At 44.4% G+C, this 23,066-nt stretch overlaps 1 protein-coding gene across 2 annotated transcripts in view; it reads right to left on the bottom strand.

Moving 5' to 3' along the window:
- The window catches only part of Dock1 (dedicator of cytokinesis 1), a 455,412-nt gene that overhangs the window by 287,790 nt on the left and 144,556 nt on the right, over nt 1-23,066 (bottom strand). For both annotated transcript variants that reach the window (XM_047551998.1, XM_047551999.1), the window contains exons 24-25: nt 17,937-18,007; nt 14,664-14,770 (exon numbers count right to left, since the gene is read on the bottom strand). In XM_047551998.1, coding sequence (XP_047407954.1) covers nt 14,664-14,770; nt 17,937-18,007 — 178 coding nt within the window. The remainder of the gene's footprint in view (nt 1-14,663; nt 14,771-17,936; nt 18,008-23,066) is intronic.

Raw genomic sequence — 23,066 nt, 5'->3', positions numbered from 1 at the left:
TCATCAACACAGTAAACTAATTAAATAAAGTATTCCAAAATGCTATACGAGTGGTCCATTAAGTGACTGTGGCAAAATTAGCCCTAACCCCAATTTTTCTCTCCATGCAAACATTCATCAAGTTAACGAAACTACTTCAGAGTAGTCCTGGGTCTAAGATCTACTTTCCACAATCAAGAAACTCAAGAGATATTATTTCCTTTGTTCATGGATCAAAGCATTAAGAATGTATATTATAGTATACACTAACCATGCAGCTTTTCTTCTTTGTGATTTAAAGCAAGTTTTTTTTTTTTATTAATAGAGTAATTTTTAGAGATACAGATTTTCTTTCTTGGACCCAGTCACTGTGAAGAGGAATCTGACTTCAACAGTTCCTAATAGCAAGTCAACAGGCACGAGGGGCCTGCCCTCAGACCTCACAGGGCTATGTCACTAATATCTCCACAAACTGAAAGAAGAGTTTGACTCTGCTTGAAACCTAAAAGAATCATTCACCTTGAAAAGAAAAATGACAAAACTAATTTAAACTCTTAAGACTTGCATTTTAAAGAAACTCTGTGTTTTTAAAAATGGAATATGAATGAAGTTTTCAAAAAGGGTGAGGCAGGCTATCTAAAAGGAGTTCATTTGCTATGCTGAAGGAAAGGGCACAGGATGGGCAGGGTTTGAGGAAACAGGACATTTCCCATTCCTACTCATAGCTGGACCCCAACCGGGAAAACCACGGCAACAACAAAACCCGGCAAACCAAAGGGCAGCCAAGGAAAAGCAGGCTTACAAAAGGGGCAATCCATCAGGAGTGTTAAGCTGCTGCCAACACAGAAAAAGGACATTCTTTTTTTTTTTTTTTTTTTTCCTTCACAGCAAATGCCCATGGTTTCTTTTTATTCACAGGTTATCAAGATTATCGATGTGGACTTTTTAGACAAAAATGAGAGCAACTGTTTGTTTTTTATTATACTAGTTCTGTTTGCTCCTTACCCCTATTTCTTCTTACAGCCTGGTCCTCTTTACTGGAGGCTGTACATTTTGAGTATAATTAAGATAAGAATGTTGATATCTGCTGTCCAGTCCTGGCCCTGACCTTAATAACTGTACCTGAGAAAACTGTATTTCTGCTTTCTTTCTCTTGCTGAACTAATCTTAGTCTTTCCTTGAATTTATTAATTTCCCTGGTCATGCACGGTAAGGATAGTCCTGCCACTCAACTTCGGCCTTCAGATGTTCAAACCTTTACACATCAGGTCTTGGACTGCCCTCCAGGAACAAACAGGACATAAGGAAAAGCTCACAGTAAGCTCTAACGTAAAATGTGAATTGCCTAAGCCACTGTTAACACAGAAATATAGAAATATTACACCCTGGAAAACAAATGATTCCGTGTTAACTGCAACAAGCAAAAGACTCAGAGGCAGAGCAGCAGGGGAGAGCAGCCGCAAGGGCAAGAGTGCACGCCCCAGGGATGCTCACCGGCTTCCTGCAAGCACAGCAATGCTCCCGACTTTCTTCAAAGTTAGTGCCAGCTCAGGTTGATTTGTTTTATTCCAATTTCTATAACATTAATATAAAACATTTTTGTGGGCATAAATCCCAAACCTTGGTGTTCCAGTGCTTAATTTAATTACACTGAAACTTTTCATTTCTATAATAGGATTTAAGCTTTAATTTTCATAGTTTTTGTCAGTTATAAAATATAATCACATGGGGACGAAGCTACAAATGTACAAATTACTAAGTGTCAACCTTCGCTCCTCTTTGTATCTTTCTTTGAACATCAGCTTTCTCCACACCACAAATGATACGCAAGGGTCAACTTTTTGTGCAGCACATATTCTACTTAGCCAGTTTTCAAGCAGTCAAGTCACATCGCTGGAACACGCTCAGAAGCCATTACCACCCGTTCATTGGCTCTCTGCACAGAATGCTAACGAGCCCAAGGCCCCACAACTCAGTACAAGAGCATGAACAGGACATTCAAGGTGGATGTGAGACACCAGCAGGGGACAAGCTCCAGTGTAAGGCTCCCACTCAGGCACAATCACCTACCATACTATAACGAAATGCCGCGACGATGGATTTGCTTCAAAATGGCTATGGGGTGCATGCAGATCCAAAAGGTTGGCCATGAGGTCAGAATTCTTGAGGCTGGATATGGGTACAAGTGTGTGCTTACATCGTCCACTTTCTATATGTGAGAAATGTAACATGGTTTCCAGAAGAACACACCTTGAATCAGAGGTAGTGTAACTACACACGTCCCATCACGTTTCCACCAACTAGGAATCAGAAAGTCAAACTGAAGGCGACCTGGGCTTCAGGATCCTGCTCACAGGTGACCCTCCACTTGGGTCTCTCAGGAGTCCACAACTTTCTTCTCTCCTTGTTACTCCTTCTTCAAGACATCCCCCATCCCCACATGATCACCATTGAGAGGTCAAACCAAGAGAGAGAGCCAGGACTTTACCTCCCGTGGAGCAAGTGGGTTACACATGTGGCTGGTCACATGTCACCTGTGCTAGCCACAGGGAGAGAGATGCTGGGTCAGACCTCCTTAACCATCCCCCTCAGTCAGCATGGGAGTCAGGCTGGCTCTCGGTGCCGGCAATGGAGCAGACAGAAGATGAGAGGCACTGCGAAGAGGCTTTCGTCCTAGGAGGGACCACACTGCTGACGTTCTAAGCAGAAACCAAGGGAAGAAACGATGACTTCACAGGTGGGCAGAGGGGTGCCACCAAGAAACCAGGCAGGTGATCCCAGTGCCTCTGGAGGAAGCTCCCTAGGATGGTGACTTGATGAGTCTAATGCCTGGGCCACAGGGTGCCCAGGCAGCTGGTGACATATCATGCCTGGCTGTGTCTGTGAAGGTGTTTTCAGAAGAGATTGCACGTGGACTGGTGGACAGAGTGACGCAAGTCCACGCTCCTCAGCGCATTGCGTGCTGAGGGCCAGGAACAGAGTAAGCAGACGGGGGCAGTGACAGCAGTCCAGCGTCCTCCTTCCAGCCATTCCTGCACGGGCTGGCGCCTGTATAACCTGCTGTGCCAAGAGAAATGCTGCCTGTTGCAGCCCAACAATCTCAGTTGGATACATCTTCCATCTCCATGCTCAAAATGAAGAAGTAGGGAAACGAGACTGGGGACCACAGCCAGAGGGCTGTGAGCCATGGCCCCCAGGGGCTTGACCTGGCCAGGGTAGGCTCTTCTGAAGAAGAGCGATTACCACACCAGAATCCACAGCCCACCTCCTGCAAACACAGCCACCTCTCACCTCCACAGAGGTCTGACCCCTTCAATTATGGAATGGCTTTGATATGAGGGAAAGTGGGTGCCAAGGAAGAAAATCAAAATGGAGTGGCATTGGTTCTGGTCAAATAAGTGGAGTCAAGAGGCACTGAGAACTCTGGGGAATGCGGCTGAGGCTGAACTTTGAACTAGGCTGCAGATGAGTCCACTCCCACCCCCCACCACAATACCCAGGCTGACCTTTGAACTGGGCCAACCTCCACTGACCTTCTGTACAACATACCCTTTCCCCACACCACTCAGAGACAGAGTCCACCCCCAGCCCCTTCCTTACAAGACAGCTTGGCTTTCGCTACCACTAATCACAAGTCTTGACTAATGAGTGATACAACTGGCATGTAAACCTATAAATACAGCCACGGCTCCATAAGGAGCACATTTTCAAGACTGCTTGAATCTATTTTTTTCCTAGACGGTAATCCTAATTTGACCCCAAATACATATGATTTTATTTATGCTAGACTAGGTTAATTTTATTCTTGGTGGAGAATGGAAACAAATGCTTTAGAGCAAAAGAACCTGGGGGTGATCAGGAGACAGGGGCTGCAAAGCCTCACTCCTTCCCAGAGCCCCTCAGAGGGGCCCCAGTGAATTTGCATGGACGCATTCCACCACATCCCCAAGAGGACGTTGCAGAAGGGCTGGCACGTGCAGTAGCACCTCAGCTAAGCCCACTGATGGCAAGTTCTGCAGATCTAGACACAGGGAGAGCTCAGTTAACTGATTCCACTGGTATCAGGGAAAAGGACAAAGACAACTATATTTTTTTCAAATTAACAAGAAACTGAAAAAAGCATGAAAATCAGAGCCATCATATCTCATCAAAAATGGTTTGGCTTTAAATATTTATACCAAATGTGGCACAGAATACTTTGCAAAAGTAATGACATCTTTGTAAGAACAGGCCAGCCATAAGATTTCAGTTGATAAATCTTTCCCGACAAGGAGGTAAGACAGCAGACGGTTGCATGGAAAAAGCAGGGAGCTTGCAAATGAGACATATTAGAACTGACTCTGCTGCCCCTATCCAGAAAGACTCTTAAAACGCAAGCCCAATAAATGGGACCATTTTCACATTGGCCAACGCCTGCTGAAGGCACTATGTGTTAAGAAGTATATCTGGGCCGCCAATTATGATTTAGACAACTCTACCGATTGGGAATTCCAGAGCTCCTTGTAAGACATGACGCTTCTGGCTAATTTTAACTCACTTAACTCAAAATAATTTTAGATTAATAGATTTCATATACTCTCATTCACTATGTTGGGTATGAACTGCTATTAACTATAGAGGATGAAACCTCTATAGTTAAAAAGCAGATTCATTATTTCAAAATATTACATTACTTGCTGACTCCTTATGGAACAAAGCCAGGTGTTTATAGACTCAGTGCATAGCTCCAAAGAGAACTGGAGACTGTCCATGACAAAGACTCGTGGAAGAAGAGCGAGAAGAGAAATGGGCATTGTGAAGAGGAAGTCAGTCACTGAGCACCAACACCGAGATCTTCACCCAGAGTGAGAGTGAGGTTTCCATCAAGCTTTCCACCAGCTAAAGAAAGAGAGCAAGTTTCCACAGCAGGAGGGGAATATTTCCTTCAAGGATAATCTTAAAATAACTTCCATTTTAAATGCTTTTAACCAATGCATATTAATTACACAGAATAACACACATACATAAAAACATAATTTGATCAATTTCACTCCCAAGACCTCTCTCTTCTTCCCCGCCTCCCTCCCTTGGTCCCCTTTCTCTGTCCCAATGCTCTCCCTTCTGACTTCATGGAGACCCTTTTTATTCCTATTTTTCTCTTCTTTCTTCCACATACGAGAGAACATATGAGAACACACATGAGAGACAACATGAGAGACACTACTGAGTCTGACTTAATTCAATCAAAATGATGGTCTCCATTTCCATCCATTTTCCAGAAAATGGCATGAGTTTGTTCTTCTTTATGGCTGAACAAAACTCCACTGTATGCACATACACATTTTCTTTATCCATCTGTGAATGGTTCTATAATTTGGCTATTGTACATTATGCTGCAATAAACATAGGGATGCATATATTTCTAAAATATGCTGGTTTTAAATTCTTTTTGATAAACACCAAGGAATGGTATGGCAGGATCAAAAGGTAGGTCTATTTTTAACCTTCGGAGGAACCGCCATGCTGATTTCCTTAGTGGTTAAGCTAATTTGCATTCCCACCAACAGTGTTTAGGGGTTGCTTTCCCTCTGCATCCTCATTGGTATTTATTGTTTTTTTGGGGGGTGGGTACTGATGATTGAACCCAGGGGTGCATGACCACTAAGTCACATCCTTTTTCATTTATTTTAATTTCAAGGCAGGGTGGCTTAGAGCCTGAATTGCTGAGACTGATGAACTTGCAATCATCCTGCCTCACCCTCCTGAACCACTGGGATTTCAGCATGCACCACTGTGACTGGCTCTTATTTGTAACCTTGATAATTGTCATTCTGACTGAAGTGAGATGGAATTTCAATGTAGTTTTGATTTGTATTTTCCTGATGGCCAAAGATACTGAACATTTCTTCATATAATTGCTGGTCATTTGTACTTCTTTAGAAAAGTGTCTGTTCAGTTCAGAAGCCCATTTATTGACTGAGTTATTTGCTTTTTGTAGTGTTGAGTTTTTCTGAGTTCTTTATATATTCTGGGTATCAATCCTCTTGTAAAAATAGCTTGTGAAGATTTTTTTTTTTTGCATTATGTTGGTTTTTGTATCTTCACTTGTTAATTGTTTCCTTTACTTTGTAGAAGCTTTTTAATTTGATGCCATTCCATTTATTAAATCTTTCACTTATTTCCTGAGTTTTAGAGGTCTTACTCAGGAAGTCTTTGCCTGGGCCTGCATGGTGAAGCGTTTCCTCTCTATTTTTCTTCAAACAGTTCCAAAGTTTCTGGTCTTAAAATTTGATCATGCAGTGTTATTATAGGGAGGTATTTTTCTCATCCAGCTTTTAAAGTTTATTCTTTCTTCTACATTTTTGGAATTTTAACAATAATGTGTCATAGAAAAATTATTTTCTAGTCTTGTTTCTTTAGACTTATATATGCCTCCTGAACCTGTATGTCTATCTCCCTCCCAAGATTAAAGAAAATGTCTAATCTTATTTACTGAATAACTTTTCAGTAGTAAAAATCTCCTCTCCTTCCTTAAGGCCTATCATTCTTAAGTTTGCCCTTTAATGTTGTCCAAGTGCTCCTATATATTCTGCTCATAGTTTCTCTTTTTTTATTATTATCTAAGTATTCTAATTTCTCCAACTTATCAATCAGTCCTGATACTCTTTCTTCTGCATGATCAATCTTCACTGAGTTGTTTTATTTGGTTAATTGAGTTCTGCATTTCCAATATTTCTGATTCTTTTTCAGAATGTTTATCTCTTTACTGAAATTCTTTTTCATATACTTCATTTTCTCCCTTAGTTCATTCCTTAGATCTTCTTTTAATTCATTGACCATTTTAACCATCAACTTTCCAAATTCTTTGTCCAGTATTTCCACTACTTTATTATCTCTGGATTTAGTTGTTGGGAGTTTTAAACTTTCGGGGGCATCTTTCTGCCTTGTTATCTCTTGTTATCTCTGTTACAATATTGAAATTTGTTCTGTTGGGATGGATATCTCTACCATATTAGGATCTTGTTAGTGAGCTGCTTTCTCTTTATGATATGCTCCAGGATGAGAGTTTATCTCACCCTCAAAGCACCCATTCAGCATGTTCAAAGTGCTGTTTGATCCCCAATACCATTTTGAGAAGAAAGAATACTCATCAGTAGCAGTTACTGCTTTACAACAAACCATATATCAATATATAGTAAAAACTTATTGAAAATGTCCCCTACCTCTCCATTAACCAAAGAAAAGAAAGGAGGAGTGATTATATAGATTATATAGACTAGGCTGAAAATCTTGGTAATAGAAACAACATTAAATATTATGCTATGCAGAAAATACAAGAGAAAGGGAAGAGAGAGAAAAGAATAGAAAAACAGATACGGTAAAAAAGTGTGGAGGAGGGAAGAGAAACAAGAAAAAAGAAGGGGAAGGAATACAAAGGAGAAAGAAAAAATATTTAATGAATTTCAAAAATACAATCATATAATATTATGAAAATAACAGCTAATGACAGAAACCCAAGCAAATAATATAAAAAAAAGATACAGGTGAAATAAAAACATAGGTGAAGTCAACCAACAACCTGCCTGCCAAGGTGTTTAACACAGAGACTCCTCCAGGTACTTCCAGTTGGGAAATCAGACAGGTAAGGGAGGTGTGGCCAGTGCCCAAGCTCTGGCTGCACAGCCTCTGACTGGCTCCGAATGCAGACACAAAGTCTGAACAGCTTGGTTTGGAGGTGGAGTGGGGGTTGGGTATTTTTTCCCCACATCTAGGTCACAGTCTTGATAAAAAAAAAAAAAAAAAGTGAAGCTGAGCCTCTGTATGCTGGACGTCCTGTCTCTACCACATCCTGCCTCCCATCCAGTGGGAACCTAGGCAGCTCTAAATGTACTATTCTGGGCAGCCACTTGGGGACTACATGATCCCCAACTTGTTGGCCAGATCCCCCTCGGTGCAGGTGGCAGTTCCACAAGCTCTCAGAGTTTTCTTGATGCAAGGGGGAAGCACTGGAGGCTGGGTCAATCACAAAGACGTCACATCAGCCTTCTCCTCCAGGGCGGACAGATGGGAACAGCTGGGCGCCTTGATTCTGCAGAGGAGCTGGCACTGGGGCATACCCTGCCTAGAGGACTGAACCCCGCTCTGTGGGAACAGGATGCTTTGTGTTCACTCATGAGTCTACAGGACAGAGGAATGGCCCTTCCTCTCTTCCCTCTGTGGGTCAGTGGGTTCCACTGGCTTTTCAGCTCAAAACTGTCTCACTATAAAAATTATTCCAATGGCTTACTTCCAGCTTTTTCCTCCATGATACTCTTTGCTGTGATCTCCAGGAGATGGACGATGCAGAGGATTACATTTCCCTAAGGTGTAGGCTTAGGGAACAAGGCTTAGGTAGTCCAACAAGATGGCTCCCTGCCACAGTTCCCTGCTTTAAACTCAAGAAAAGAAAAAAAAAAAAAAGACTTCTCGTGGATCCACCCATTGTGCAGTTCTGAGTTCAGAAAAATTCAGACTGAATTTCCTGCTGTTTCTGTAACAATCGTGTTAGATGTGCCCTCTGTCTCTCCCTTTGTGTAATCCCTCCCCCTTGACCTGCCCAGGCCCAACAGCAGGTACAGTTCAGAACTGATCAAACTGCCTTGCTCTCTGTTCCAGGAACCAAGTCTCCATCTAGGGTTGAACCTCGGTGCGTCCCTCAGTCACCACCTCACTGGGTAGCTCTTCTCCAGCTACTTCAAATCTGAACTGTGGAGGGGCGGGATACACAGCCTGCTTCTGTGCTGCCCAGCCATCTTCTAGCTCTACTTTAAGTACTTTCACTGAATCTTTTATGTTTATGTCCTTATTCGAAGGGAACTAAATGACATTCAGAGCAAAGCGGTGCAATATAAATCGTGACACACACGTATGTCCTCAAGAAGGTCTCTGTCACATCGACACTCGATGAAGGTCAAGCCCGATTCACCAATGATCCACTGACGGTTGTCATTCACTGACAGCTGGCATTTGTCAAGCGTGCTGAAGAAATGTGAAAGTTGTCAGAATCAAAATGAAGTCACTTATGTCAACCCAGACCAAACACGTCAGAGAAAAACAGATGCTGTGAAGGAAGAGTTTCAACACAATTGCCTGATGATACTGTCACAGAAGACTGCCAGAACCACATGCCTGCGCAGAGGCCACGAAGTCTTGTGCAAGAAGAACTTGTATCAGGACACCTGCTCGGGCACTGTGGGATAGACACTCGGGTTATTAACCACTGTCGTCAAGGGCTGTTGTTCCAGATATCGGAAGTGAGGTTCCCCATTTTCGTCTTTAAAAAGATCCCTGGTCTAGCCTCTGTGCACACACCCACGGTTTGCTATGGCATGTGTGTCGTGTTCCAGTCGCAATGCTGGCTGCTCCCAAATAAGTTATTCTTCGGAGAATCTCTGTTCTGTCTCGTTTTATTTTTAGGTGGACACATCTGGTCATTACTCAGGGAACAGAAGCAAGACCACCTTCAGAGATAATCACTGACTCCTGGAACCAGCCTTTGAGCTCTGCATCTCCCTGCCTTGCCTTTTTCTGCTCTGATGAGTCTTCCCTCCAGGTGAGGGCCCCTGTTTCTGGAAGAGGCTTGCTGCTGATGGTATCTGCAGTGTTCTTGAAGAATTCTTTCATTAAGGAACAAGGTACATCCCCTTTAGGCCATCATTTTGGTCCATACTCCCATTAAGGGTCTCTTTTTGCAGGCACCATTCATTTGCTGAGTGAGAGTTTAGGGAAAAGTGATTCTTCCATTTCTTGGCAACTGGGGGCAGCAAGGGGGAGAATTTAATTCAAACCCATCAGTTAGCTGTGCCTGGAATTCCTAGGGACAGCTCTGGCGGGGACTCCCCTGGTGACTCCATTCTTGCTTGGCAGGCATTTCTTCTGAACTTTTTAATATAATTGAGATCATGGTAACATCTTATGGCCTTTCTCTGGTGAATTCACTTTCAATTCTGTGTGCCTGGCTTCATAGTTTGGTTTGACCTACATGCCTAATTTAAAATTTCCAGTGAGACTCCCTGAGAGATTCTTAAACAGCAATTACAGGCTTCGCATTGTAGAGGTTTTTCAGGTCTATTTTCTTTCCTCTGTCAATTTCAAATCTGTTGACTTTTTTGCTTATATTAAGATCATTTTATTATTCAGTGTTGCCTAAAGTTTGCTATTTCAGACAGACCTAACTAAAATGCAAACATCTAAGAGTTAACCCCTAAATTCATTTGCTCAAAAGACTACAAATAAAGACCTGAAAGTTTAGTCATATGATAAGGTGACCTTAACTTGTTCCATTGTTTTCATAAAAATATACTTTAAATTCAACTGTCTTTTTATAAACTGATACATTTATATTACTATATTACTGTTTCCTCATTTTGTTGGTAAAGTGAAAATGAAGTTGTCTTCAGAATTGTTAGTATATCTTTTTGCCTGTGTATCAAGCCCTCGACAGGGTCATATTTATCTCTGTCAAATGTTTAAGATCACAAAAATACAAGTCTGACATAAGAACTGCTATGCGGATAAGAACGGAGTACAATGTGTATTCTTCCTATCCATTAAGTATAGCATCTTGCTGTTTAGAGGTTTTCCTTGACAAAGAAATAATGGAAAATGGCAATGCTTATCTAATACTTCAGTTTTTATTTAAAAAATCTGGGAATAACTGCTTAGAAATAAGCAAATTAAGTAAATATGCATGAAGCAAATGCCTCTAAGTATCAATTCAACACCTTATGGCTACTTAAATTTCATAAAATAAAGAGACTATATATTTTGGCTTATTGACAAATATGCCTTCATAAATGGCTGGCATTATAACAAAGAATTCAAGGTTGCTTTGTTTCTGCACCTTCCCTAAAAATTACTAAGAGCTAAAAATTCTGATTAACATATGTCATTTTAGGTATAAATACTATAGAAAGAAACTAAGATGTGTTCAGATTAAAAACAACTATTAAAAAGACAAAATCTTTTCCTGAAAAAAGGAAAATTTTATCTAAATTTGAAGATTTTACATAAATGTTCTAAAATGTAAATTTAAGAAACAAAACAAGACAGAAAGGAGTCAGGGAGCAGGAGAGAGTCACCAAGAAAGTTGTCAGGATGCAGATCTACTTTTGGTGAGCAAGATTAAAAAACAGATTTATTTTTCGATGGAAAGGGATTTACCTATAGCAAATAAAACTGCTTCCCGAGATTGAATGGCTGGACTGCTTCGAAATGGGAAAAAAGAAAGATGGGCAAGACTAAAGACTAGAGCACATAGTAGGCTCAGCACAAATCATGGGTCCTGAAGGGTGGAGCTCAGAAGAGGAAATGTGTGTGGTCCAGTTAGCTACGACTGGTGAAAACTACATACAGCATTCAAAAGCAATAAAACATTCATACGCTGATATAAAATCAGAATCTGATTCTCTGTCTTGAAGCAACAAAATTTTCTGATCTGATATTGATCTGCTCTTAGTGAAATTTACAAAACCTGGCTGGGAAACAAAGATCTTTAGTTTTATCAATTTCATGTTTCTGCTGTTTTGTATTAGTTGTTGTTTGTTATTGTTTTTGTTTTGTTTTGGTTTGGTTTTGTCCAAGAACACTTAATATTTAGTAAAACAGGAATGTAAAAATTAAGAAGGGGGAAAAGTCTTGGAGAGGAAATCTTTGGAGATTGGTTTGCTGTAAATAAAACAAACTAACCACACTCCTGGTACACATAAATACTAATACTAACAGGTACTCAAGAAATGGTGGAACTCTAAACAAAAGATATTAAATAAATTAAAGGTACTCAGATGCCAAGGATAAAACAGTAATTAAAGAATGAAGTAACTATCTCTACAATACACACAGGACCAAGAGAATGAAACCAAACACACCTCCCCCATGCTTTCATTAGGGTGCTTCTGATTCTTTAGCACACTCTAGAATCATTACAGTACTTCTTCTTCATCATTCTAAATATTGATATTTTAACCTCTAAAGAGAAGGGTCAGCAAAAGAGAAAATGTCAAATGCTTCTTGTAATGTGGCACCAGGCCTGCTTGTTAGGTTTTTGATGGCTTAGAAAAAAATAAGTCTTAAAACAGTTCAGTCTTTTCAAGCATCTATTTGTTTTAAAGTCTTTAGAGAGATTATAACTGTTTAAAACTCTAAATAAATGACTATTACTTGACAATGATGTTTACTATGTATTATTAATGAAAATGTTCTAAAGATTGTGTAAGATCATGTAAAATTCATAAAAGCCTGATGGTCCTGGTATGAATGCTGTCAGTCAGGACTGTTATTTTACAATGCTGAATGCAACAAAAATAACTAAATTTTCTTGTCATTTGCCAAATTCATCAAAATTTAACCATGCCTGTTCTAAGTCATTGTCAATACATAGTTTTTATCCTTTAAAGCACCTGTAATCAGATTCATAAAAACACTCTAACAAACAAACAAGCACGATTTTCTGATAAAACAAAACTGACTATAAACAAACTGGTTTTCAAGTACCTTCGGTAAAAATTAGTATGACTATAAAGAAAAAATATTATGTTGCTTGATTCAAAGTATTACACAAACTGGGTTTGTTCTCCAATGAATATTTCTGGATTTCCTTTTTAAATTTGTACCTGTTGCCTGTCAAAACCCTGCAGAAATATGACTCTTGGTAGAACAGTCTGGCTTGGCTCTTTGAGACGACCCCATCTGACAAAGTGGAGGGCACTGCGTGTGCTACACCTGGGAGCCGCTCCTGCTGAGCCTCTCGTTTCACAGATGGGACAATGACTCCCAGGCACCAATCACTTCTGCCCCCAACGTGGGAGGAGAACAATAGCCAGGAAAAGCGCATCCCGACAGCAATGGACAATCAAGTCCCAAGTGGAAGACGGCCAATGGACAGTGTTTTCAGGGAAGAGTCTTGATCAAAAGGAGAGAATATGGAAGAAATGTGGAAGTTGTCAAAATAAAAATGGCGCCACATGTGTCAACCCTATCAAGCACAGTACGAAAGAAGGGACAGCATCTCTCAAAAGAATCTGCCAAAACTACAAGCTGTCACAGAGCCACCACTGCCCTGTGCAAGGAGTAGCTTCACCAGGACATTGCCCAGCAACTGACTGCTCACCTCAGACTGGCCCTACTCCTTATCAACCATTGCAGTCAAGTACTACTACTTAAAATATCTGCTGGAATCCTTTTGCCTTTAAACCCTTTCCCTTGCCTCAGCCTCCTTGCATATGCCCACAGTTTGCTATGGAACACAAATTCCCAGTGCAATGTTGTGTTATTCCCAAAATAAATTTCATAATTCTTTATGACGTATATGCTTGTCTTGGCATTGGATGGCAAGTAGAGGGAACATCAGCAACATACCTAATGAGAACTACATACAAAACTTTTGGGGAATTTTCTTGCTCCAGTATGATGGATACAGGCATGACCGTGGAAGCTGGGTCCTGACATCTCACTTCCTCATCGGCCTTTCCTTAAACCCCATGGAGTCCCCAGGCTTTGGAAGACACCCAGGGAGTGGACAGTTCAAGTACCAGCCTCTCAGTGGGAGCCTACAATATGAGCAGTCAGAATGAATGGCTCAACGGAGAGTTATGGGATTTGAGTCCCAGACACCGGGGAGAGTTAACTTTCTTTTTATGCAAGTGAAAATGGGCTTCTGACCAGAGAAAGGTCTGCATGGAGGGCCTGCACAAGGCCACCACTTCTTGATTTGGTATTCTTTTCTCCAGAAGAACACTCCCACCCAGATGAACTCTTCATGTCACCTCTTAACATAAACCTTGGCAACAGGTACACCTTCCAGTGCAGGCAAACATGGCGCCAACCCAGAAGGCACAATGGACTGAGCCAGACAGAGAATTCTCAGTCCAGCCAGCAGTAACTCAGCGGGCACTTCCCAACCAGAGCTGCTCGTCACTGGAGTGGCACAGGGGATACAAACAACACCAAGCCCAAGGACAGAAGACAATGAGTGCAGCAGCCCAGTGTCTAGACACAAAAGGAAGAGAATAAATCTATGCCACTCAGGATGTCACTCGACAGACCTCACACCTGCCTCCAATAAATGAGGAAGGTTAAGGAATTATGCACAGCTTTTAAGCTTTCAATAAAACTGCCTGACAACTGTAAAATATTAATTTAGTCTGTCCAAACAGAAAGAAAATGATTAATAAAAAGGATGAGGAGATAATGAGGAAAAATATAAGGTGTTCCTCAGGATAAATGAGTAGAGGAATCGTCAGAATTCATATTACTCTGAGCAGGGTTGGAAGAAACCCTGTCAAAGGAGGCAAAGTTCAGATGATGACAGGACCATTACTTCTAAATTTAAAGGAAACCTTAACTTAAATTTTCTTTGCTATCATCTCAATGGAAGCAAGCAATTGCAGCCCCATGAGAGACAATCACACGTTTTCAAGACCACAATGTATGCTGATTATCCTCGAGTTTCGTGTACACCTAAATTACAAACTACCACCTTCTGCGCTCCTTTCCCGATGAGCTGCTACCGACACGGCGTTAATCACTGGTCTCTTGTGAGGGCTGTCTCCCCGTCTTCCCGTGGAGCTGTCTCAACCGTGAGCCCCTCCGCTCCTGGCAGCAAGGAGGAAGGAACACAGAGGGCCACAACTGCAGACAGTGGACACCGTGGCGATACTGCGACTCACCGTGCTGAGTGAAGAGGTCACTGTGAACGATCTCAATCAAGCAGTAGAGCTTCTGAATGGTCAGCAAACCCACAGGGACGTTCAGGATGAACTCGGTGAACATTTTACTAGGAGGAAGAAACATAAGCAGAATACTTGAGACACACACAGCAAACAACCCAGTGCTATCACAAGACAGAAGGTACCCCAAGGGTCTTGACATGCCCCTGGCATGCTGGACAAGCCCCTACACAATACTGGTCAAAACTGCACACACATCCCCAAATAAAATGCTCTTTTAAAATTTTCAGAATCATTAAAATAGCTATTATTCAAATGACAGGCAATAACAAGCATCAAGGATTGAAGAAATGTGTGCCCTCCTGCCATGCTGGTGGGGATGTGGAACAGTGCAGTCGCTTTGGACCATGGCCAGGTACCTCCTCAAAACATTAAACACGGCCATCATGTAAGTCAGCAATTCCAATTATCCGTTATCTACTCAATAAATGAAAGTACATATCCACACGAAAACTTGCATATGACTCCAAGTGGCACTGTTAAATAGTATTGACAAAGGAGACACAACCCAAACATCCATCAGCTGGTAAGCAGATAAGCACGTCTGTCCATAGAATTCATCCAAAAAAAGAAGGAAGCAGGGACCTTGCCACTACACAGGGAACCCTTGAAACACGATGATGCTAAATGAAAGCCACATGTTGTATGAGCCCCCTGGTGTGGACTATCCGGGAAAGATGGGTCTATGGATACAGAGGATAGATGAGTGGCTGCCTAGGAGCGGGCAGTGGGAGATGGCACGAGGGATCTTACTGGGGAATAAGGAAGTTCTGAAACATGCGCTGAACTGAACACTACACAACAGGTGGCTTGATAGCGTAAAGACGTTTACAAATTTACTTTCACAAATGGCCAGTAGAGTACCAAGAGCCCTGGTTAGCCTCTAACAGAAACCAAGCAGAATGTGAAGTACTGCTTCCTCAGCCCACAGGCCCGGCCCTGGAAAAGGCTAGTGCCCAGCACTGGCCAAGTCTGCGTAAGGAGACACTGAGACAAACTAACGGGATGTTGGTTTGACCTTTTGGATTTTTAATAACTATTAAAAATCTTTTAAGAAAATATAAGAACAAGTAATTCCACTTCTTTGATTATCCTAATGATATAAAATAAGGTCATCACCTACAATTAAGTTACAAAAAAAAAAAAAATGTATCCCTGCATATTTTGTAAAGATAAAGAGCTGGCTTCACCCAGCACCCCTCAGGCAGCATAATGGTCATAGGTCGGTTCTTCATAATCACAAAGCCTGGATTGGCCTTGACCCAGCGCCACTGACCAGCTGAGTAACCGCAGAGAAGCAAAATTAGGCTAATAATAGAACCAATGTCATGCCATTGTTGTAAAGATTAATTGAGTAGCGCCCGGAAGGTGCTTTGTGAATTGCCCATTTTGTATGGAGAAAGCACATAATAGATGTCATGTCTATGGCTGTGGCTTAAGTAAATGATGGGCCAGCACAGAACAGTACACCGTGAAAGTGATTAATAATTACGATGCAGAGGAGGATTTCAAGACATGGGAAATAAGGCATGCTAGTGGTCTAAGGAAGCTGGGCCTGGGAGGTACATGTGTGGCAAGCGTGCTAAGGATCCGGGTCTTTGGCAGGATTTGGGTAGTGGACTTGAGTTTGAGTTATTCTCTTCTGTGATCCCTTCTGCTGTATTAAAACATGAGTTGATTATCCAAGCAGGAAGATATATATACAAGATTTTAAATGTCTGTAAAATCAGTATAAAAGGCACTGAAGTGGGACAGGCGTGCACCAAGAACAGAAAGACAAGCAGGTCTTCGCTGGAGCTCCAAGCACGAGGCTGGAGCAGCAACAGGGAAATCGCAGGGCTCCTCTGATGGACAAGGGGCTGATCCCCGTGCACACTAGAAGGGCGGAAGCAGAGTATGGTCACACCCCACAGACACAGCTTCCACACCTCCTCTGCTCCTCCAGCCCTGAGTTCTCAAGCAAGCGTGGGAAGTCTTTGAGGGCGTCATAGCACTAAATAGCTGGGTCACTGTTTCTAATTCTAAAGGTCTGGGGAGAAACCCGGGGTTTGTCCAACAGATTCCCAGGGTGCTGACGCTGCTATCTCAGGGGTTACTCTTTAAGATCCAAGCTCCATGGTAAGGACTCCACAGAGACAGGGGGCAGGCACCACCCTAGGGGACACCAGCTTCTCCTGGGTCAACGAGGGCCTACTCAGCTGTGATCATGTTGCGAGTCCCCAGGAGCAGAAAACAAATGTGTCCCTGCTGGACACTAAATCCGTGGGCATCTCAGACCTCCTCCCCGAGAGCCTCTGCCCATCAACTCGAGGGCAGGAATGACTTAGGGTGGACATAGAGTGCAGGAAGGATGGCGGTTTTTTGTTTGGTTTAAACAAACTCAGGGGAAAAAGGCTCTGTTCAAGATTCAGGTGGTCTTTGGGGCTGGTATAAATGGTGTCTTCCAATGTACGTGGTTCACTGTGTCACAGCAAAACAAAACCAAAAGGCAGACGAGGACGTGCTGTGGGATTGATCTGTGGTTAAAAAGTTCACCTCCACCTGCTTCCAACAGCACTTCTCAGAGAACAGCAGTAACTACAGATTACTAAGAAGATATGCGGGGACACCCAGGGTGGCATGTTCTGGGGTAAAAGGAAGGACCAGGTCCCCAGCTTCACTGCTGTCTCTGAAAGCCCAGTGGACATCGCCCTCATGGTTTGCCTTTTGGGTTTTTTAAAGAATTCTTCTCTGATCCCCAGCATCGCAAAAAAAAAAAAAAAAAAAAAAAAAAATTCTTGTCTCATTCTTCTGCCTGAGGTTCCCAAGACCCTTATTCAGAAGTCTCTCATTCAAGAGGAAGCTGTACCAGCTATAAAGAAGAGGAGGTGACACAAGAACAGGAGAGCTCCTGCGTGAGGTTTTTAGGTATTGAAAACTAAAAAACAAACAAACAAACAACAACAACAACAACAAACACCCCAACATGTTGAAATTGAAGGCCTAACGTGTAGAATTTCCCCGCCGGCGTCCTACTCCCAGCGCCTGCTGATGGGCGACCTCTTTCCCACACAGTCATAACTAGCAATGTGTCAGACGCCAGCAGCAGCCCACACTCCAGGACGAGCCCGGGCACTGACCCCAGCAGACCCGAGGCAGAAGCCAGGCCTGCCGCAGGTGACACACAGTCACAGGAAAGCGGGTCAGGCGAGTGTCCACCTCGCGCTGAGTTACCTGAGCTCCTTGGGATCGAACACCAGCTTCACGTCGTTGACGATGGTCGGCAAGTACTTCAGGGCTGCCCCCTGCAAACCAAGAGGAGAGAGGACTGAGCCAGACGTGGGGCCACTTGGCAGAAACTTCTAATTCCCATCAAGAACCACAGACGCCAAGAGGAGAAGGGCTGCTTCAGACCAGTTGATGGCTAAGATTGAGGAGAGGAGAGCGAAGACAGCTCCTCGATCCACAGAAGGGCAGGTCTCACGTGGATGTGTGACACAAGGCACCACAAGTGACAGCAACAGAAACCCACCCCAGCCGCAGACGGAGGGCCTGCCCTGGGTCATGCACAACTGGCCTCCTCACAAAGCCTCATGCAACGAAAGACCCCAAAGACCCTTGCATTAAGCCCCTTCCACATTCAGCAATGCAGATGAAGCACTGTTGCTCCTTCCCAAACTCCTCTCCTACATAGCTGTGTATGTTAAAGCATCCTTTTGTTCTCTAGTAACAAATTCCACATCCTCTAGAAAACCCACAGCTTCGACCAGGGCAGTAATAGGAAAAACAGATCCCATGCCCGCCTTGCTGGGGGCTTGGACCTGCGTAGCTCAGCGCTAATTCTAACAGCCCCACTACGGGGAGTTAGCTGTGTTGGAAGAAGCAAGTGACAATGGAGCCATTAATTACTCTGCCCCTGTTCACACAGCTAGTAATGAACTAAGCTGGAATTAAGATTCAATTTGGGGAATGCCACAGACCCAATGCCTTTACTATACACTGCTGGGGAAATTTCCTGGATTTTAAGCATTCTGACCTGGCCTTGCCACCTGTGACTCTAATTCCTTCTCTCGGGCTGAGTTCTCCTCCGTGAAGGAAAACTGGCCCATGCAGATACATCAAGGGACTCCATTAAAGTTCAAACTCAAATTGAAAAGACCACAGGACACCTCTCTGCACATTGGAAAATATTACACCCATTACATAAACAGTTGTTATTACTGCTCTCCAAAAGCAACTGGACAGAAACTCCAAAAATATTACTCTGGGGATGCAGCCCAACATGCAGGAGGCCCTGGGTTTGATCCCGAGGGATACAAAAAAAAAAAAAAAAAAAAGGGGGGGGGGGGGGAAATATCCTGAACATATGTAGTCAATGGATTTGCTACAAAAGCTCACTGTCCCCAACACCAACACCAAAAAATTCCATTCCGTACATCAAGAACGTACAAAAATTAACTTCAAATGCAGATATTAAACGAAAGCCTTAGAACGATGAAACTTTAGAAGTAAACACTTGTGATTTTGAGCTAAGCAAAGATTTCTAAGCTGTGACACTAACCACACAATCTTTAAATGAAAACATCCAGTACAAAGAGCTTCGACCCTGTGAAAAGCACCGTTTAGATAACAAAGCAGGAGCCATGCACACAGGAGAGTCGCTGCACATCGGGATTGATGGAGAGTTGTATCCAGGACGGACCAAGAGCTCCTAAAGCTCAGCAATGAGAAAACAATCCTTCACCACCAAAAAAAGAAAAGGCAAAAGACTTGAGGAGACACTACTCCGAGGAAGACACATGGATGGCAGGTAAGGACTGAGCCAGATGCTCAGCACCACGACTCATCAGGGGGCACCACGCCCATCCCCCCATCCCTCAGAGTGGTAAAAACAGCACAGAAGACAAAAGCGCTAAGGACGTGCCTTCTGCATTCGCTGCCGGTCTGCATGCAAAAATATTTAAGGGATACTAGAAAGGAACGTGGTGGTCTCAGCATGAGCCATGAGCAACCCACAAGACTGGGCAGCTGCCCTCCTGCCTATTCACGCAAATGAAATGAAAACTTATGATCACAAAAACCCTGCAGGTGAAAGGTTTAGGGCAGCTTTGTTTGTAATTGATAAAAATTAGAAACAACCTGAATGTCCCTCAAGAGGCAAAACCACACCACAAAATTCTAATCAGTACCAAAGAAATAAAGAGCCACTGATCCCACACACCACAAAGCTCAGACACCCAGGAAGAAAAGCCAGGCGAACCTGATCACGTGATTGCAGGTGATTCCAATCCACGGTGACTGGAGAGGGCAAACCTAGCAGTGGCCAGCTGGGGGAGGGGGTGTCTACAGGGGGCAGGGTCCAGGGACCCTGCTGCAGGGCAACTGTGTCACGCTTTTGTGGAAAGCTACAGAACTTCCCAATGAGGAGCATGTTTTATTGGGTGTAAATTATACCTTAATTTAAAAAGTGATTAAAAACGTATTACCTGGATTATGCCACCCCTGCTGGGTAGGGAAAAAGCCCTAAGAACGCCGAGCACGTGTCTCATCTCTGCTGCCCAAGACGGAGCAGCCAGAGTCAGGACACTTTTAATGAGTCCGAGTTTCCTGATCTACAAAACGTGAGCGCCCTACACACCCCAGATGCGTATCTGGCAGCTGCACTAACTCCTCCTGGCACCCTCTGGAGAGGCCCAGGGCCATCCCCTCTCACTAAGGAGGAGGCCAAGGTGCAGAAGAGCAAAGCCATCTGCCCAGGTGGGCACTGCTATGACTTGGAGCAGGCTGTCCACTCCACGCCCACCTCCAGCACGCATGTCGACACTCACAGGCAAGACAACAGGGGCGGGTGGGCAACTTTCACCCCTGAATCTCCACTCCAGGATCGCGGGCACGACGGTTGCTCTTTCTGCTGGTAACCCAGCCCTCAACGCCAACCCGATGAAGGGATTCCAATTATCTGCTGGGAGCTGCAGTCGAAGAGCATTAACGAGGAATAATTTCATGCCAGTTTCAAACGTTCTGCTTGGACTACCTCAGAGTCAGTTTGAGAAACTAGAAAATATTTATCGTGACATTTAATAATAAGCGTTTGCCCAGGCTGATTGCTTTCCGTCTCTTAACATGTCTCGTTCAGTCTGTGGATGTCCAGAGGGCGAGGGACGACTTGGCTTCCTGCATTTTACACCGTACCCAACAAAGCATCCTCTGCCTGCAGCCGCTTCATAAATACCACTTCACGGGGACAAAGCAGACAGCGACAAACAAGGCAGCTCTTGGTGGCCTGCCTTCCCCGGGGCTCCTCGGCCGCCCAGCCCTGCGTTAACCAGGACAGGCAGAAGGCCAGGAGACCAGGGCTCCCCTGCCCGTCTTCCCAGGCTTCCCATACCAAGCGTGTCCCAGTGACTCTCAGAGGGGGCTGCGCCCAATGAGGTGAGACGCAGGAGGCCAGACGCCCCGCAACGCTGAGCAGCCCAGAATCCTGTCCCCAGACCCCACATCGTACAGCAGCCAGGGCTGAAGGACAACAGAGGTGGGCCATCCATCTGAGCCACGACGACAGTGACCTGTTCTTGTGCCACCCTTCCTGTGTGACACTGCTGCCACCTCACCCCAGGGCGCCCATGACCCACACTCCCGGTGACCACCATCTCCTCCACCCTCCTTCCCAGGGTCCTGGGTTCCACTCTACGTGTGGGGGTCTCGGGGTTTCCCCATTGAACCCAGCCCCCTCAGGGACATCACATCCTACAAGCCACCAACTTCTAAAGCCAATGCCAACGTCGGTGGCCCTCACTCCCGCGCTCCACACATGTAACCCATGCTACGACTTCTGGCAGGCTGTCCCAGACACTGCCTCGGATGGAAGTCCCCACCCATCGTCCCTTCCCCAGGGAGCCACAACACTGACCCCTGCCGCAAAGCAGAGGACTGGCCTCATGCCAGGAGCTCCTCATCCACTTCTGAAGAATCCAACTGGCCTCCCTGTCTCCACTCGGACCCCTATTCATGCTCACTGAGCAGCCAGAGAAACCTTCCTGTGATGTGACTTGGCCCGAGGTGTGAGTACAGAGCCTGCTTCCACCAATGGCCGTCGATGTGGGAAGGGGCCATTTTCCATCAATGCTTCCAGGTAAAGCTGTGGTGCTTCCAAGGACTCTGGGGGCTGCTGGAGACAGAAGGGCAGTGGGCTCAGGAGGCCCTGCCTGCAGGGCTGCTGGGGATGGAAGGGTGGTCATGAACACAGTAAGCAACACAAAGCCAGTGCTCGACAGACCTCAGCCACTGCCACCTCGTACAGTGTCACAGGTGGCCTGGGGACACACACATGCTAACACAGACACCCTCACTGTGCAGGCCTCTGGAGCCGTAGCCTTCCTTCAGTGGGGACTTACATTGGTAAGGGGCTATGTGCCATGACAGACACCGAGTGGAACTGATCACAGAATCACAGAGGTCAGGATGACAGAAACAAAGGGCATTTACATCTTACCGGGTTCAGTGTGGTGTCCATTATGTCTGGCAAATCAGTAGAGGTCTTGATTTAAAAACATCAGTCGGGCTCTTGAGAGCTTTCACAGGGAACCAAGATGCCAGCCTCCCCCGGCGCTGCCTCTAGGACCCCCCGTGGTGGATGACTACCTGCCATCTCATGGTGATATGTGGGGGAGTGACAGGGGACGATGTCATGGATGTCCCCAGAGTGGACTGAGTGCCTCTCAGTTCATCCCCACAGGCTGGGAACCGTGGCCCCATACCCTGTGTGGACACACCCAGGGACCTGACCCCAGGACAGAAAAGAGCCCCGAGCAGGGATTCGGATGCATTTACCACTTTGAGCTTTGCTTATTCGTTTCCTGTTCATTAAGCCATAAGTGAACTTATAAATGAATGTTTGCTTTTTAAGCAAGTTATTTCTACACATTTGATTTTAAACCCAGCAAAATTAACTTCTCAGCTTGAGTTTTTCTTTGAACTTGGTGAAGCTTTCATCTGTCCAGCTGAGGGTGGACAAGTCCGATTCTAAATGCATTTGGGCTTGGGGCAAGCACATGCGTACCCTGACCCACTGACTGAGAAGGCGCACTCAGGCCCACGCACGCACAGGTTCAGAAGCAACAGGGCTCGCACCTCTGAGCCTTGATGAAAGCCAGCAAGCCAGGGAGAGACGCCGGGGGTAAAACTGGAGAGAATGGTGGCTGCTGGTAAAGCTATTTCTACTTATTTTAAAAGACAAGTTGTTGAGCGTCCCTCTTAAAATTGGGTTCATCCCAATACCAGGCAGTTAGGAGCTCATGGTGTTCGGCAATCACAGCTCTTAGGAAGCAAAGTGAAGTCAAAATGGAATCAAATGGACAAGGGATG

This window comes from Sciurus carolinensis, chromosome 5 (assembly GCF_902686445.1).
Source record: "Sciurus carolinensis chromosome 5, mSciCar1.2, whole genome shotgun sequence".
In the NCBI taxonomy this organism is placed as follows: Eukaryota; Metazoa; Chordata; class Mammalia; order Rodentia; family Sciuridae; genus Sciurus; species Sciurus carolinensis.
This window is presented reverse-complemented; position numbering and strand designations above follow the sequence as displayed.